Source organism: Bubalus bubalis, chromosome 8 (genome assembly GCF_019923935.1).
Source record: "Bubalus bubalis isolate 160015118507 breed Murrah chromosome 8, NDDB_SH_1, whole genome shotgun sequence".
In the NCBI taxonomy this organism is placed as follows: Eukaryota; Metazoa; Chordata; class Mammalia; order Artiodactyla; family Bovidae; genus Bubalus; species Bubalus bubalis.
Genome location: NC_059164.1, coordinates 40,440,659 through 40,458,546, shown reverse-complemented (window position 1 = coordinate 40,458,546; position 17,888 = coordinate 40,440,659). Strand labels below are relative to the sequence as shown.

Below are 17,888 nucleotides of genomic sequence, written 5' to 3'. Positions count from 1 at the left end.
CCCTCTGATGACTTTCAAAGTTTCCCTTTATCCTTAACATGTGGAAGCTACTCTACCATGTGTCCAGGTGTGGTTTCATTTATTTCTTGCTTTTTAAATTTGTTTTGATATTGCTTTGCATTAAATGGACTTTTGTAACGTGTGGAATCATACATTTCTATAATTCTGAGAAATTATTTCCCATTATTTCTTCAAATATTGACTTTCTTTGATTTCTCTCTATTACTTTACTCTGAAATTCTATTGAAATTAAAATTTGAACTTCTGGATTTATTCTCCATGCTTCTGAACATTCTTTGACACTTTCTAGAATCAACTCATTTTTTTTCCCTTTAATTTTCTTTATTTCCACAGTTAAAAAAAAGAAGCACATAGACAAATGGTTTTTCATAACAGATTACAAGTGGGTCCATTCAGACCTGCTCTCAAGGTGCTGTCAGCCTCCAAGGGGCTGCCCAGCTAGCAGCTATTATTCATGTGGCCAATGGGTTGATCTGGATGCAAAAGCATGCAGCCCTCAGGGTGGCAAGTTTCCTCTCTTCTGGTCTTCAATTAGGTTAAATGGCATCAGCGTCCATATTTACAGATGTGAGGTGTGGTAATTCTAAGCAGTTCTCCATCCGGAGCCAGCGATGGGTACCTGGACCTGGGGCCAAGGAGAGGTCGGAGTGACTCTGCCACCACTGTGAGCTTGTGTCCCTCCTTCCTAAGGGGACGAGGGGCTGTGCCCGCAGTCAGACCCTTCCAGGAGGGTTAAGCCAGGTAACTGTAGGTGTCCTTTTCATCACCCACTCGCTCCAAATACTCTTTCTCAATCAGAATGTCAATACATTTCTTAATCACTGAGATCTGAGGCTTGAATACTGAGGACAACTGAGTCGTTACTTCTCCGAGTAACTGCTGGTGTTTTACAACCTTCCTCATTTTCATTATTCTCACAATAGCCGCCTGGATCAGCAGTTTGCGATCTTCCTCAATGTTTTTGTACATGGTTTCTTGTTCCCGCTTCTGTTCAATTTTCATTGGCAAGCTGATATTAACCCTTAATTTCTTACTTTTATAACCAAAATGTAATTTTATTAAGGTGTCTGGTTTCAATTCCACCTCATCAACATTTGCACTTTTGTCTTCCAAAACCAGTAACTTAAACTTCAATAAAATCTGTAAGACTTGTGCCACAATGTCCATTTTGATCTGAGTGCTGTCCGTCAGCTGTTGAACGGTGTAAGCATCTTCCGTGTTGTACTGGAGCAGGATGGCCATCTGGAATGTAGATGCATGCAAAGTGTAGTTGTTTTTGAAGTAGTTTGTTACTAATTCTCCTTCAGACAGCTCATATGCCCATGACAATTTTCTGTCACTGTAACAGCTGGCATAAAATGCTGTGAAGCGCCGATAACATGGTTCCAGCTCTGATGGCAAGAGAACTGTACAAGATGCCTCAAAGGGCCACCATCCGTAACTCAGAACATGAATACTGAAATCTAAGTCCAAAGGCTCTGATTCCATCAGGTGCTTTTTGAACTGTGCATTCAAAGCTTTGCTTACACCAATGTCTTGAAACATCCGCTGAAGTTTGGAGGTATAGTCAAAACCACAAGCTTGCTTTAACTTAGAGATCATGCTTGCTTCAGCATCGTCACTCGCACTGTTCTGACGGACAAGCCTTTTGGCCAGCATTTTCGTGTAGAACTTCTGAACCACATCTTTGTCGTCCATATATTTGAAGACTGTCATCACATGGTTAAGTGTGTCTTCTAGTTCTGCTTCTTCTGGGTTCTTGGAACTCTTCTTCAACAAGGAATCACAGTATCGAGCCAGCAACTCGGGGGATTTACTGGGTGACTGAGCCATTTTGGTAACTGCATTGTTGTTTATGAATCCACTGCAAGCCTTGTCCAGTGCAGCCATGAAGTCAGCATGGTTCCTGAATGCTGATCTCACCAGGGCATTGTATTTTTTATGGATATTCAACACTATCTCTACATACATTCTGGGGTCATTTAAAGCAGCTTCTCCACACTCCTCAATTGCTGAAAGACCCTGATTATGAATGTGTGTCTCCAGGAGTTTTTTAAATTCTCCTAGGCCATTCTTGATTCTATATATGAGCCTATACATGCGAGCCAAATCTTCACTTTTGTTGGCGTTCAGTAAATTCTGGAATTCTGTGAGGAAAATCTCCAAGTGTTTCTCCACGAGCACCTGCCTGCATTTCCTGGCTAGCTTGCCCTTGGTGCTCTGGTGAAGGTAGGCCCGGGCCCTCCGCCGCTCCTCCAGCAAAAGAACCTCCACCTTTTTCATATATTCAGTAACTGGGTTCTGCTGCAACAATTCAGTACTCTTTCTGGTATAATATCTCTCTGTGTCAGCCAAGAACTGAGATTCAAAGGCTTCTTTGTACACTGTTAGCATAGGGCCCGCCTCAAACTGATCATCTTCATTCACCCCCAGTTCCATGTAAGACTGGATAGCACCACTTATCAGTCTTGTATTGATGGATTCACCATTTCTTTCCTTTTCAATCAGTTTTAAAACAGCATTTGTGACTTGTTTATTCAATGGCCTGAAAAGACAATCTCTCCAAGTCACCATTGCGAGAGAATATATCTCACAAACATTGTGTCCTTCATTATTTGTGCTATTAAGTAAATGTTTATTGAGGCGGGCACAAATCCCATTCAGCACTTTGCTCGAAAACTGGTAATCTTCCCATTGTTGAGTATAGAACTTCACTATTCCTATATCCATCAAATCTTCTCCGTCCTTAGGAAGATTTGTCAAGTGATTCTTCAAAAATTCTTTAATTCGTTTGTATAATTCGAAGCCAACATTCTCATCTTCCCTCAGCTTCTGCTCCTTTTTTGATTGAGTCTGGACTTGAGGGGACACATATAAACAGTGGTTATAAAGAAGAGTGTAGAGTTCTATGTATCTGGATTTCACCATACTTTGTCTGGCATACACTTGCTGGATTCCTGCTCTGATGTTATCCCAGAGCTCGTCAATGCCAAGATGACTCGGTTCACTGGGATTCTGGCTCCAGTCCGATGACATTGTAATATTATCAAGTTGTCCACAGTCTTTATTCAAGGTACAGCTAATTCTCCATTAGATGAAGATATACAGTATCACTGCAAATTTATTCACAGCAGCTCAGAAAGGATGTTCTTTAAATGTAGAGAATGAAATCTCACCACAGCGCAAACCTAGAAGGGAACCTGCAAGTAAAGCAAACACCAACATGATTCCAGCACTGAACTGAATAAGCAGAAACATCTTGCTTGGAAGTGGGCTCTCTGTTTCTATTGTCTTTTGTTTTCGTAAACAAACCCACTGCACTGTAAATATCAATACATGTGAGCTGCATTTCCCAGATGCCTAAGTGGCTTCTGTGATAGATATCTCCACCTGGTCAATGCACCCAGCCCCAGTTAAATCCCCATCCTGCCAAAGTCCTGTTGAGTCCCTCAGCCTCCAGGCTTGCCCCACCACCAAGATCCCGCCTCCTTCTCCTTCCTGCCTGCCCATCCACCCAACTCTTGTTATTCCTGGTAATATACTGTATAAAGTCTCTGGGAATCTTGAATTAGCAATACTGAGCTATTGTTCCTGGAGGGAAAGATGTAGATCTTACATGTGTGAACTATTTTGTTCTTTAGCTAGGTTCAGTTTGTTATTTAACCTGACTATAATGAGTTTCTTTTTTTTTTTTTTTACCGATTTCCAACAAGTTGGCATTTCTGTGATTTCTAAGTTCTTTTTTCACAACTGTAACTTTTTACTTTATAGCTATTTACTTTTGTGTCATGAATGTATTTTTATTTCTTTATGAATAGGAACTATATGTATTCTAATTCCTTTGGATATTTTTACATTATCTCTATGTTATTGTATATAAATCCTTTGATTTATGAATTTGTTGCCTCGGAATTTGTGGCCTTTCTCAGATGCCTGATGATTCTTGGTTGGTCTTGATTCTATGTTCTCAATATGACCACCGGCTGACACCATGGCTTTTCCTAGTAGTCACCTTCTTGGTGATGTCGTTGGTTTACGTCTAGGAGTAGCAGAGTCGGACATGACTGAAGTGACTTAGCAGCAGCAGCAGTAGCCTTTGTTCATTACTTCATGATAACAAAATATTTTATCCCATCTCCCTCTCAATGTAATTATATATTACTATTTATTTACTTTTATAAACCTTATGTAGTATCTGTATTAAACTTACACTACAGTGTCAGTTTTGAATAGGAGCCAGAAATTTTGACATAAACATTCAGTCCGCCTTCTTGAAACTAGAAGTCCCATAGTGCTGTTAGAACTTGACAGAAGATATAGTCATGGAAGTAAAACTCCCTGACAGAACCTTGACCATAAAAAACAGTGCAGGCATAATCAAACACTATTTCAGGATGAAAGGGGTAAAGGGAATAAAAGCTCTAGACTCCTCCTTTCTCTCATTGCCTGCCAGTGCCTTGTTGGACCAGATTCAATCATAAGCCAGAGAGTAGGTGCACCCAGGAATACAATCCATTGAAAAGTTTAAAGCAGAGGTGAGAGGAAAAGTTAAATGGAGAAAAACCAATACATCAAACTACTTTTAAGGACTAGTTTTCCCACATCCTGCTTTAGTGCATAAAATACAGTGTTCAATTGACTATGAATTTATAATTGGGGGCCAACTTCTTATGTTAACTAAAAATAATGTTTCTGTTATAATCTCTATGCCCTACTTATGTTTTTTCTTAGTTAAAATTTTCACTAATTTTTCAACATCTATAAGTTAGAATATATTTATATATAAATATACAGATTTGATTGGGACTGAAGATGCTCTTGCTCTAAACAGAAGCATTTAAATTTCTTACTAGGCCTTCTTAACTCATCATTTTTTTTAAGAGAGGAAAGCAAAGGAGTTAGGGCAAATATTCGACATGCTCAATAAACAATGTTCTGATGTGTGAATTTTTTCTAATCAGGACAGCCAAGGTCAGCTAAGTTAATATACCATTAGGCAGAAAATAGATGTATCCTCAGGAATACATCCTACTAATTTACTGATCATTGTTGAACACTAGCCAGTAGGTAGTAATAATGGCACCACAAACAGATGTTAACTGAACTAATTAAGTGACACTGTGCAATTCTTTTTCTTTTCAACTCTGTGCTTGATTGTAATATATCATCTTTGGGTTTTCTCATTATTACTAAGTTTACCACAGATATTATGATAAGAATTGCATAAAACATATATTTCATCTGATCAAATCTGCTCCAAAGTCATTTTTGCAGTTATAATGCAATAGAAGTGATTCATTTCCTTAAATTAGCCTAATTCTAATTTAATGACTATTTCTAGACGTATCATGTGCCAGACACTGTGGTAGGGACTAGGAATATGAGGATGAGAAATCATGGTTGATATGCTCAAAAAGTCACCATATGCTAGAGGAAAAATTCATGAAAATGAATAATAATGTGCAGGACAATAGGTAAGGCAAAGTCTATAGATAAAATAGGTGGCATAGTAATAAGTCAGAGGGAATGTGATTATGTCTGAGAGGTTTATAGGTCCCTTAGAGAAGCTGAGATCTGAATTGTGTTTTATAGTAGATTCAATAGCCTCCTTCAGTGGCAGATCGGGACATATTAAGGCAAGAAGTGTCCCTTTTGGTTGAACATTTCTCTTAAAGCAGCATTATATATAAGTTGTTGCAAAGTCACTTCAGTTGTGTCCGACTCTGTGTGACCCCATAGACGGCAGCCCACCAGGCTCCCCCGTCCCTGGGATTCTCCAGGCAAGAACACTGGAGTGGGTTGCCATTTCCTTCTCCAATGCATGAAAGTGAAAAGTGAAAGTGAAGTCGCTCAGTCGTGTCCGACCCTCAGCAACTCCATGGACTGCAGCCCACCAGGCTCCTCCGTCCATGGGATTTTCCAGGCAAGAGTACTGGAGTGGGGTGCCATCTTACAGACTATCATTTATACTCTAATTGTGGAATTAAAAAAATTATGGAACTGTTAATTCCAAATCCAAATAGTAGAATCAGTCATATTTTGTTTATTGCATTTATTGTTCTATCAACATTATTGAGGACCACTCAGTGAAGATGCCAACTATATATGCTGGTAGAAGATACACAGATGAACAGTAAATCCTTCTTTAAAACACTCAAAGCTAGTAAAAAAGTAGTATGTACACACAGTAGGTACACAAGATGATAATAATATAACAGTGACACTAGTGCAAATAATATAAGAAATAATTATCATAAAGTACAAAATATGAAGGGTATAATTTATGTTTTTATAGCATTTAATCATTTATACATGTTTCCCACATTAATTTAATGTTCACAAAAACTCTGAGATTGATATTATTATTCCTATTTTATCGATGAAGCAAAATAGGTATAGAGTGATAATAAATATATAGGAAATAAAATTAAAGAAAAAATTCAGGGCCAGAGTGAAAAAAGAAAATAGGGTTTAAAAGATGAACTGGATCTAAAACTCTTGAGAAGAAGCTGGTGAAGACATATGAAATTGATGGAAAGAAAAATACTACGTAGAGACCAGCTTGGCTAGACAATGCACATGAAAGAAAAATACTATATACAATTGTGAAATCTTTAAAGAAAAATTAGAAAAAATGTTCACCAAGAGAGAAATGATTCAACTATTGTGTGTGTGTGTGAATTTATACTGGAATTCTAAGAAATAATAAAATGATGTAAACGATCATCTAAAATCATAGTAATGGTGAAAATAATTGACTTATATACAACTTTAAAAAATAATTAATAAATGCATAAGGTACAAAATCCAGAAACTATGAAAGGGTTTGTAGTGAAAAGTAATCATCCCTTCTCAGTACCCATTTCCTCCCCCATCAAGGGACACCATGATTATAGATAACGTACATCTCTCTCTCCTGGAGAAGGGCATGGCAACCCACTCCAGTGTTCTTGCCTGGAGAACTTGGTGGACAGAGGAGCCTGGCAGGCTCCAGTCTTTGGGGTTGCAAAGTCGGACATGACTGACTGACAAACACCTTTCTCTAGCTGTAATCTATGCATATACAAGCATATACACACAGAAGCACTATATGCACATATTCATTTTTATATATAGATTAAAAATTCTTGGTTTTTAACCTTGTTTTTGAAAATTTAACAATGCATCTTTGAAATGGTTTCATAGTTTATACAGAGATACCATTATATAGATGTACTATAATTTATTGAAGATGGAAATCTTTTCACATTTAAAAGACATTTATATTTCCTTTTCTGGTGAATTATTTATTAATATCCTTATTTTAATTGGGTTATTGATTTTTTCTGTTAATTTTAGAAGCTCTTTTAAGTCTAATTATTCCTATAATCATCTGTTGCAATTATTATTCTTTTTTTTTACAATTTTGAATTTATCCTGACTATATTCAGGATATTTGTGCTCTGTAGTTATGTCTTATTTTTGTGTAGTTGAGTTGATCAGTCATTTTTCTAGTCTCCAGTTATTTCATATTTTCTTCTACAACTTCTATCATTCTATATCCTATATTTATATCTTTGATCCCTTTGGCATTTTAAAAATAAAGGCAGGAGGGAGAGATCCTCTTTAGTTATCAGCCATTGTTTGTCATTTCCCCAGTGACATGAATTACCTTTATCTTGCAGTAAGCTGATATAGTTTTAAATCTATTTCTGGTGACCTCTATTTATAAATCTGTGTAAACATTCTTTGCCTATCATTATCTAACTTATTTTTAAAGTGGGCAACTATTTAACTCTCACTCATTTACCATCAATCACTGTAAGTATTTGAATTACATTTATTTTTCAAAAACTTTGTAAGATACGTGCCATGTTTAATATGCAAACATTAATGAAACAATTCCACTGGTATGGGTGCTGCATACCTAGTTTATTTTCAGTAACTTCAAGGCCCTGCATAAATCTGTATGCTTCTACCTTGCTGCAGGTGGAAGACACTTCATAAATGAACAGGCTGAGCAGTGCTGGGTGGAAGGTATAGGGTTCCTACTTCTTCCCTTCCCAAGTAAAATTGGATAAAAACTTGTCTTTCTACCTTGTAAAGGACATAGGCCATTACAAAGTACTGAAGGCAGAGCTGTTACGCCAGAGAAGAATAAAATAATTTAGTAACAGAGGAAAGAACATGTGTGTCTGTGTGTGTGCAGAAATAAGATGCATATTTATTTTTCTTGATATTATTTTCAAAATGTGTAGTGAAATAAATATTATTATGGAGAACATTTAAGTAAATTCAATTAAACATGTAAATGTCATGTGACCCCATCCTGGAGGCAGAATTGCTTCTTTGGTTTAATTTGATTCTGCTGCTGCTGCTAAGTCACTTCAGTCGTGTCCGACTCTGTGCGACCCCACAGACGGCAGCCCACCAGGCTCCCCCGTCCCTGGGATTCTCCAGGCAAGAACACTGGAGTGGGTTGCCATTTCCTTCTCCAATTTGATTTTATAAAATCCCAATTCTTTGTTCTAAACAATGTATATAAGACTATGGAGTGTTTGTAACATAAATGACTAATTATTTGTAGATTAGTTCTAGAGGCATGAGACGTTTTCTTTCAAATTCTAGTAGTGGGAGGATGTGAAAGTATCTCAGCAATTGACTTACTGCCAGAAAAACTCCAATTGACTCATCTTCCTTAACTGCTTAATCTGAGTGATTTCTCTACAGTTTTCATGAACATGGTGTTGAGTCTTTTTCTAAAGGATAAAAACACATTTTAATGGCCTACTGTAGTTTCATAAATTAGGAAAAAGGGAATACTAGCTGCCCATGCAATAACATTCAAAGATACTACTTTAAGACAAATATTCTCAATGGAAGCAATATCTCCTTCAATGGAGCAGAACTTAGTTCTTGGGGAAGGAAAAACATCTGTGTATAAATGATAGACATGCATACTATGGAGCCCTATACCAAAGGTGTGGAGCCCTGCACTAAGGTCACAGGATAAAAATCTCTGTAACTGACCAAGCCCCTTAGCAACAGTTGCCATGAGCCTCTAGATCTAAACCAGCAAGTTTCCTGACCCCATATTTTATGTAAAATACCCATCCTACTATCCACCCTATAACATCCTAACCAATCACCTAATGCCACCATTCCAGTAAGAATTTTCTGTCTTGAGGCTATAAAAATTGGTTGCAAGCCTGCAAAAGCATTCAGCTGTCCCTTGAGCTGACCCACTGTTCTAACAGCATCTCCCACTCTTATAAACGCCATTCTTCTCTCATTTTGCCTCATGTCTGGAAATTCCTTTCCCAACCCACGCACAGACCATGACACATAGAATAAAAACACAGTATATCTGTGGCGTTAAAATTTCATGGGAAGTGGTTAGGGGGAAACGGCTAAAAAGGTAAATAAAAAGGATTGACAAACACCACTTTAAAGCATACTTTCTGTACCTCAGCCAGCAAGTTTCTGCCAAGTTATTAGTCGCTAGGTGAAAAACTTAGTTTATGCTCCTTTCCCAGGAATATCCCTCCTGGAAGCCAGTGATAAAATGTATCACTGCTGTCTCTAGAGCGGATCTGCATACAAAACTACAGGCAATAAGGAACCCGACAGGCTTTCTTCCCCCGTGTCCTGTGCGCTTTTCAGCACGCTGCTAAGGTAGGTAGTTGTGTGTGTTCTGTGAGTCAGAGCACTACAAAGCATAGTGAGAGCCTCCATTCATTGTTTCCCATAACTAACCCTAACATTTTTTTATATTACTTTCAAACACTGTAATCAAGCACAAGAGAATAAAAAGACAAAGAGATTGTGGACTTATTTCTTGGTTGCATTTGGCACATTGTAGATTGAACTTGAAGATTTTTGGTAGGGCCTGCCCTGGACAAATCATGAGCTTTCCATTTTACCAATTTCCTCCTTTGACCTTATACTCCACTGTGATCTCTCCGATCATCCTTCACCACAGAAACCCCCTCCACCACACAAACGTATCTTTTCATCTCCCTATAGTTATCAGAAGATTTAATATTATTTTATTACAACATATGAATTTTATTCAGTATTTAGTTTTCCTAAGGGGTGTACACATTATAATATTTACCTCTAATTAATTACAAAATGAAGTGTTTTTTTCCTACTAAAAACATTTCAGATATGAAATATAGAGGAAATATTTAGAGGAGATCTCCCAGGTCCCTAAACTAATTTCGTATAGACTGTCCTCTGGTCTCTACCCTGCTTAAGTGTAACATCAAGCTTGCTTTTAAGAATTCTTTCTTAATTGAACTCATAGTCTAAAAGCTGCAAATTACTAAAGCAGAAAACTGGCACATTTTCTTTTTTTGCATCTTTGTTATTTTTTTCTCTTATCTCTGGTTTATTCTTCTAGAATCCCTTTCCTCCAAGTTTTTAACATAATTTCCTCAATTTACTCTTTTGAAGAAGGATCTTATAATTCATATTTTATCCCTATCAATGGAGAGTTAAGACCTAAATTCTGGGCAACTCCATTCTTATACCTTCAAATTTTATAAATAAAAACTTGGGGTAACCATTGTTCCTCATTAACATGCAGATTAAGCAATGTACAGAGGAAGAAGAATCGAGATATAGAAGCCTATTTTCCTCTCTAAAGCTTCATTTTTCATTTGCCTTGTTGCTCTTTCCCTTCATCTGTATTTTAAATGTCTAATTACTGATCCAATAATACCTCCCAGTTTTGTTCTTTTAATAAAATATTGAAAGTAAAAAGAAAATTCTACTTTCAAATTCAATATAATAATGCTGGCTTTAGTAAGTGACATATTTCAATACAAACTTATATAAAGAAGCAGCAATCTATATCCCTTCCCACCCCCTTCATTTCTACCTTTAAATGCAAGAGTTTTGGCTGTATGCAGGAATCTATCAGGGACCTTTAAATATAGAATCTGTTGTAAATAAATCTAAGAATGTATTTGAGTACTCAGTAAGATTTTAGTTTTTTAATTTAAGAGTTACATTTTTCTAAAACTAGGCATAGCCAGGTATATTTCTAGTCCTTTTATATATTTCATTGATTCTAGGATGCCATGCACATTACTTTCACATTTTACTGTCTCCAAACCCAGGTGGATCAGTGGTAAACCAGATAAAATGAATTCTCATAGTTTTGTTGTTACTCTGAATGGAATATTTTCCCCCTAAATTTATTAAAATTTAGAATGTTTGCATCTTTAGTCAATAGTCAAGTTAGTTCATAGATTTTCCTGTTTGTATTGCTTTTATCTTAAGATATTATAGTAAGGTAAATTAGGAATCATTCCATTTATTAAAAGATCTGGTTGATTTAAATGGCATTGCAATTATATTTTTATTAGAAGTTATACTGCAGTTAGCTTTGAGTACAGATGGTTATTATTTTGCTGAGGTATAACTGACCTATAACATTGTTTTACTTTCAGGTGCACAACACAGTGACTCGATACTTGTTTCTCTTCTGAAATGATCACTGCAAGTCTAGTTAACATCTCTCACCCTGTGTGCTTAGTTGTCTCCCCATAACACGCTGCTGAGACCTTCAGAAGACTTTGACTTTCCAAAGCTTCTATTCTGAAGCTATCTCCTTACCATCAAAATGCAAACTGTTCTCTACCTAGTGACTTCTCAGGAATTTATAAAGGAAATACATCATCTCATTATTATGCTAAAAAGAGATATAACAACCATATCGTAGACTAAATGCAGTGTTACATACATCACTACCTATTGTGGTTTTGCAACTATTAATTGAAATCTAAGATATTTGAATCTATATAATTTCAAGTCATGTTAAAATAGTATCTTTGGTGCTTATTTGATTTCATTGAACTTATTCACAAAATACATTGTAGCCATGTAGCTAATTTACAGTTTTATTGTAACTGAATATTTGGGAATTGAAAAGTTTTATGTGAAAAGGAAGATTTATAACTATAAAGAAATATAATGATTTTTCAAGGAAATTGTAACAAAGTATTCATATATGTTTTATTAAAGGGGAAGTGGCTATCAATCCACTATATCACCATATCCTAAGCAAATAATTTAGAACCCATTAATTAAAGAACTTTTATAATTACTTTTTTTTTAAATTTTATTTTATTTTTAAACTTTACATAACTGTATTAGTTTTGCCAAATATCAAAATGAATCCGCCACAGGTATACATGTGTTCCCCATCCTGAACCCTCCTCCCTCCTCCCTCCCCATTCCATCCCTCTGGGTCGTCCCAGTGCTTTTCAGAAAAATTATTGTAGTTAAGCTAATCTATTTATCTAAGCTATTTGCATCTATGCATGTGTGCATGCATGCTCAGTCACGTCCAGCTCTTTGTGATCCATGGACTATAGCCAGCCAGGCTCTTCTGTCCATGGAATTTTTCAGGCAAGAATACTGGAGTGGGTTGCCATTTCCTTCTCCACTGGATCTTCCCAACCCAGGGACTGAACCTGCATCTCTTGTGTCTACTGCATTGGCAGGTGGATTCTTCATCACTGCACTACCTGGAAAGCCCCTATGAAATGATAATGGGTCTGAACATCACAAAGGTAACAATATCAAAGGATTATATTTCATGAACTGAAAAATCCTGTAACAATTTTTCCATGTAGCACTTTTTATTCTGGAAGCATTAATTTTTATAAATTCTAAATAATTATACTTCTAAGTGTTTTATTCTTTATAGGAAATAAAACATTCAACAATACATAGTGTGAGGCTAGTTTCTAATAGGTTTGACAATTTTTTAATGGTACCATAGGATTATATACTTTGTTAGCAAATATTAACTGATCACTTGAGCTTCCCGGGTAGCTCAGGTGGTCGAGAATCCACCTGCAATGCAGGAAACCCCCGTTTGATTTCTGGGTCAGGAAGTTTCCCTGGAGAAGAGATAGGCTACCCACTCCAGTATTCTTGGGCTTCCCTGATGGCTCAGATGGTAAAGAATCTGCCTGCAATGTGGAAGACCTAGGTTTGATCCCTGGGTTGGGAAGATCCTTTGGTAGATGGCATGGCAACCCACTCTAGTATTCTTGCCTGGAGAATCTCCATGGACAGAGGAACCTGGTATGCTATGGTCCATAGGGTCATAAAGAGCTGGACATGACTGAGCGACTAAGCACATTACAGCATACAACTGATCACTTATTGTGTGCTAAGAACATGTATTGAAGTGAATACGATGGGGTTTCCTGTTCCAGGAGTATATACAGTATTTAAAGGAAAACAAAGAAAACTCAGAAGTCCAAAGGACAAAGCAGAGTGGTCACATGGAAAGAGCTCAGATCTGGAGAATTTGGGGCTTGAGTGAAGTTTGGAAGTTTTGACGTATTACGAATTGGGAGGAGGGGGCAGCAATGGGGCATTTGTTCCAGGCAGAAGCATCAACAAGTGAAAAAGCACAGAGGTTTGGAAAAGCATGATACATCAAAAGAAATGCAAGTCATTTTTTGTGATTGATGTGACAAGTATGTTGTATTTTGGTCAGTATAGGAGAATATGGACAGAAAAATCAACCAGACCCATCAATGAAGGGCATTATGTATTAAGACAACAGTTCACATTTTGGCCTCAGGATCCCTTTACTGAGGCCTCCAAAGAACATTTGGCTACATGCGTTATATATCTTTGCTAGTTTCATTTCAGAATTCAAGTGAGGGAATTTTAAAAATGTTTGTTAATCTATTGGAAAATAACAAGAAGCCCATTTCATATTACATAAACAAATTTTTATGAAAAATAACTATATTTTCCCAAACAAAAAAATTGTGGGGTAAGTTTTACTTTTTTGCAGATCTCTTTAATGTCTAGCTTGGCTTCCCTGGTGGCTCAGATGGTAAAGCATCTGCAATGCAGGAGACCTGGGTTTGATCCCTGGTTTGGGAATATCCCCTGGAGAAGGAAATGGCAATCCACTCCATTGGAAAATCCAGTGGGCTTGCCTGGAAAATCCCATGGATGGAGCTGCCTGGTAGGCGACAGCCCATGGGGTTGCAAAGAGTCTGACACGACTGAGCAACTTCACTTTCACTTTCACTTTAATGTCTAGCTTAGGGGAATACAGCTGGATTCTCACATATGTTTCTACATTCACTGTTTTATTTTGGCCAAATTAATGGAGAAAATTCAGCCTCACAACATAAATATTTGGAAAAGGAAGGAGTCTCTTATTAGTCTTTTCACAACTACTTCAGATAACTGCAGATATTCTTTTTTGGGACTACATAAAAAACTCAAGAATTGGATGGGAGGACTTAATACTATTAAGATGGCAATACTTCCCAAATTGATCTACAGATTCCACTTAATTCCTATAGAAACTACAGCTAGTTTCTTTGTTAAACTTGACAAGCTGATTAGAAATTCATAAGAAATTGCAAAGGACCCCAAACTAACTAAAATGATCTTGAAAAACAAAGTTGGAAGACTAGTGCTTCCTGAGTTCGAAACTTCCCACAAAGCAACAGTAATAAAGACGTAGTGATACTGGCCCAAAGTAGACCTAGAAATCAACAGAATATAACCAACAGTCCAGAAGTCAATCCATATGTTTATGGTCAGCTGACATTCAACAAGAGTGCCAAGATCATTCCGTGAGAGAAAGGATGGCCTGTGCAACAAATGGCACCTAGAAAAGCCACATGCAAAAAAGAAAAAAAAAAGAAAGAAATTGGACTCTTGCCATACCATATATGGAAAATCAAGTCAAAATGGAACAAAGATCTAAATGTAAGCACTGAAGTATAAAACTCTTAGAGAAAAAAATAGGGGTAAATCTTCATGACTTTGGGTTTGCCATGAATAATGTAACATCAAAATATGAGTAACATGGAAAACTGGAAAAATCAGATTTCATCAAAACTTTAAAAATTTGTGCTTCAAAGACACTATCAAAAAAGTGACAAGATACCCCACAGAATGGAAAAATTTTTTACAAATCATGTATCTGATAAGACCTGGTATCCAGAATATATGAAGCACTCTTACAACTAAATAAAAGGAAAATTGACATAATTTAAAAATAGACAAAGGATCTGGATAGACATGTCTGCAAATAAGATATAGAAGTGGCCTGTAAACACATGAGATTCTTGACATTATTTGTCATCAGGGAGAAGCAAATCAAAATCACAATGAGATACTACTTCACATCCACTGGCTATAATGAAAAAGACACATGATGAGTGCTGACAAAATGTGGAGAAACTGGAACCCTCAACCTGCTCATGGAAATCTAAAATGACACAGCCACTTTGGAAAATAATCTGACAATTCCTCAAATAAGGAAGCCTAGAGTTACCACATGATCCAGCAATTTCAGTCCTAGCAATATACTCAAAAGTAAACAAATGTTCACACAAAAACTTGTATATAAATGTTTATAACAACATTATCCAGTTATGTAAATGTTTATAACAGCATAATAGCTAAGAGGTAGAAATAACTCAAACATCCATCAATGTATGAATGAATAAATAAAATATGGTGTATCCATACAAAGGAATATTATTTGACCATAAAAGGAAATGGGGTATTAATATATGCTATGACATGTATTCACTTTGAAAATATCGTTCTAAGTGAAAAAAAGCCAAATACGAAGGGTCACATCTATGATTTCATTTATATGTAATTTATATGAATGTCTACAATAGGTAAATCTATTGAGACAGGAAACACATTAGTGGTTGTTTAGGTCTGGGTGAACGGAACAAAACGTGGTACTAGCTAAAGGGTATGAGGTTTCTTCTTGCAATGATAGGAAGCATTCTAAAATTTACTGTAGAGGTGGTTTCACATATCTGTTAGTATACTAAAAGCCATTGGAGTATACACTTTTAATATTGGAATTATAGTACATGAATTATATCTGTGAATAAATCTGTTTAAAAAACTCCACAAGTGTTAGTTCCTTAAAGGTTAGTTGTAATGTGGAATCTGAAACCATTTCAATAAACATTTCTTAATCTGCAGCATAAAATCCCTTAACTCTATCTAGAACTCCGGATAGATCTTTTACCTATGTATCATTTCGGTCTTGCAGATACCCTAAAATTCTCAGACAGTGATGTGTCCCCAGACTACATTTGGAGAATTGCTGGGTTAGGTTAGAATCTGAACTTCAGAGAGGTGCAAACAAAACAAAACAACCACTCCTCGAGAGACTTCCCTGATGGTCCAACGGCTAAAACTCCACACTCTCAATGTTAGGGTCTGGGCTCAATCTTGGGTAGGACACTAGATTCCATATGCTGCAACTTAGAGTTTGCACTCTGCAACTAAAGAACCTTCATGCCATAACTAAAAAAACACATGCTGCAACTGAAAAACCCACAAACTGAAATAAAAATCCTGCTTGTTGCAACTAAGACCTGGTGGAGCCAAATAAAGAAATAATTTTTTTAAAGCCACCTTTCTAATTTTGTGAGCTTTGGGAGTAAGCCGCCTTCAGCTAGGTCAAATCAAAATACAAGCATTTTATAGACAGAGTACATACACATTTATAATTCTGTCGGCCTAGTAATAACAGTGACAAATGCATGTGAGATTCAAGTCAATTAAGGAGACTAGTGAGCCTGGAAAGGAAGATTTTTGGGAAAAGTAATTGACTGATTTTATAGAAATTACGAGGGTACACATGAGATAAAGCAGTTAATAACATAAGGAAGCTGTCTGAGAGATTTCCAAGCTGTCTTGGAAATCTGAGGAACAGTGTCAGAGAAAGGAAAAGAGAGTACAGTGTAATTCTGCAGGCACAGCCCAGGGAATTCCAAGTTCATGTTACTTAGGCAAAAGGAAATGGTTTCCTCAAGAAATGAAGGAAGAGGTTTGGGGCCCAAGGGAGTAGTCTGGCCATAAATTAAAGTTCTTTTTTACCCTAGAGAAATAAATAATTCTTACTTATGGCCAAAGCTTGAATTAAAGGTGAATTTTTATTAACTTTTAATATAGTAAGCTATCAAATTTTATGCTTACATAACAACAAAATTGAACACAACACAGGTGGTGTATGAATACATTTTCTTGGGGAGATAGGGCAAAAGATGGGTGCTATAAGGAAGCAGTAGATATTGGGAGTAGCGGTCGTAGGCCAAGGCTTAATCACTCAGGGGGCAAACTCCCCCAACTGCTTTGCCAGAAACCCAGTGTCCCGGGTGCCTGTCACTGTCCCCATGTCCTTCTATTTCCAAGTTGACCTTACTTATTTTGGTGATATTTATTCACTTTTTCAGGTCACTCTATATTATCCAATGACTAGGCCTTCAAAGTGCATTCAAACTTAATTCTAGCATATGCTCGTTTGATCCTGGTATAAATAACTTAAAGATAAGTTAAAAATAACTTAAACAAATAATTTAGATTTTCATCTAGATTTCATCTTGTTACTTGAATTTTTTTCTTAGTGACTCATTCTTTCAACAAATGTTTGTAGCCTATTTACAGACTGTTAGTATAAACAACAAACTTGCTCTTCTTCCCTTAATAAAACACACTTGTAAAACTTTTATATTAGGGTAATACTAAAATTTGTGCATATACATTCTGCAAATAGATATGCAGAACAATTTTTAATTGCAAAGATAATTGCTAGATGAGAAGAGATTTTTACTGAAAAAAAGTAGTACACTGAACACATTCTAGAACACAATGATTCTTATAAAATAACTTTCAGTATGAGATCAGTTAGTTATTCTTGGGCCACAATACAGAAAGGATTAATTTTAAAAGTAAGCAAGGATATTTATTATATAGAACTCTCATTTATAAAGATGAGGACCAAATTTGGGCCTAAAGTCTGATTCTCTGATTTTCAAAACTGATTCATATTTACTTTAGTTTTTCCAAGGTAA

General features: G+C 36.4%; 1 protein-coding gene across 4 annotated transcripts in view; it reads right to left on the bottom strand.

Moving 5' to 3' along the window:
* Positions 1–320: 320 nt before the first annotated feature.
* Positions 321–17,888, bottom strand: part of LOC102400980 (cullin-1-like) — a 56,247-nt gene continuing 38,679 nt past the window's right edge. For 3 of the 4 annotated variants that reach the window (XM_044946578.2, XM_044946577.2, XM_044946580.2), the window contains one exon: positions 321–3,221. In XM_044946578.2, coding sequence (XP_044802513.2) covers positions 754–3,057 — 2,304 coding nt within the window. In that variant the 5' untranslated portion in view covers positions 3,058–3,221 and the 3' untranslated portion in view covers positions 321–753. Of the gene's footprint in view, positions 3,222–8,667; positions 8,760–17,888 lie in introns of those variants that run through there. The other variant, XM_044946579.2, reaches the window with a different exon arrangement.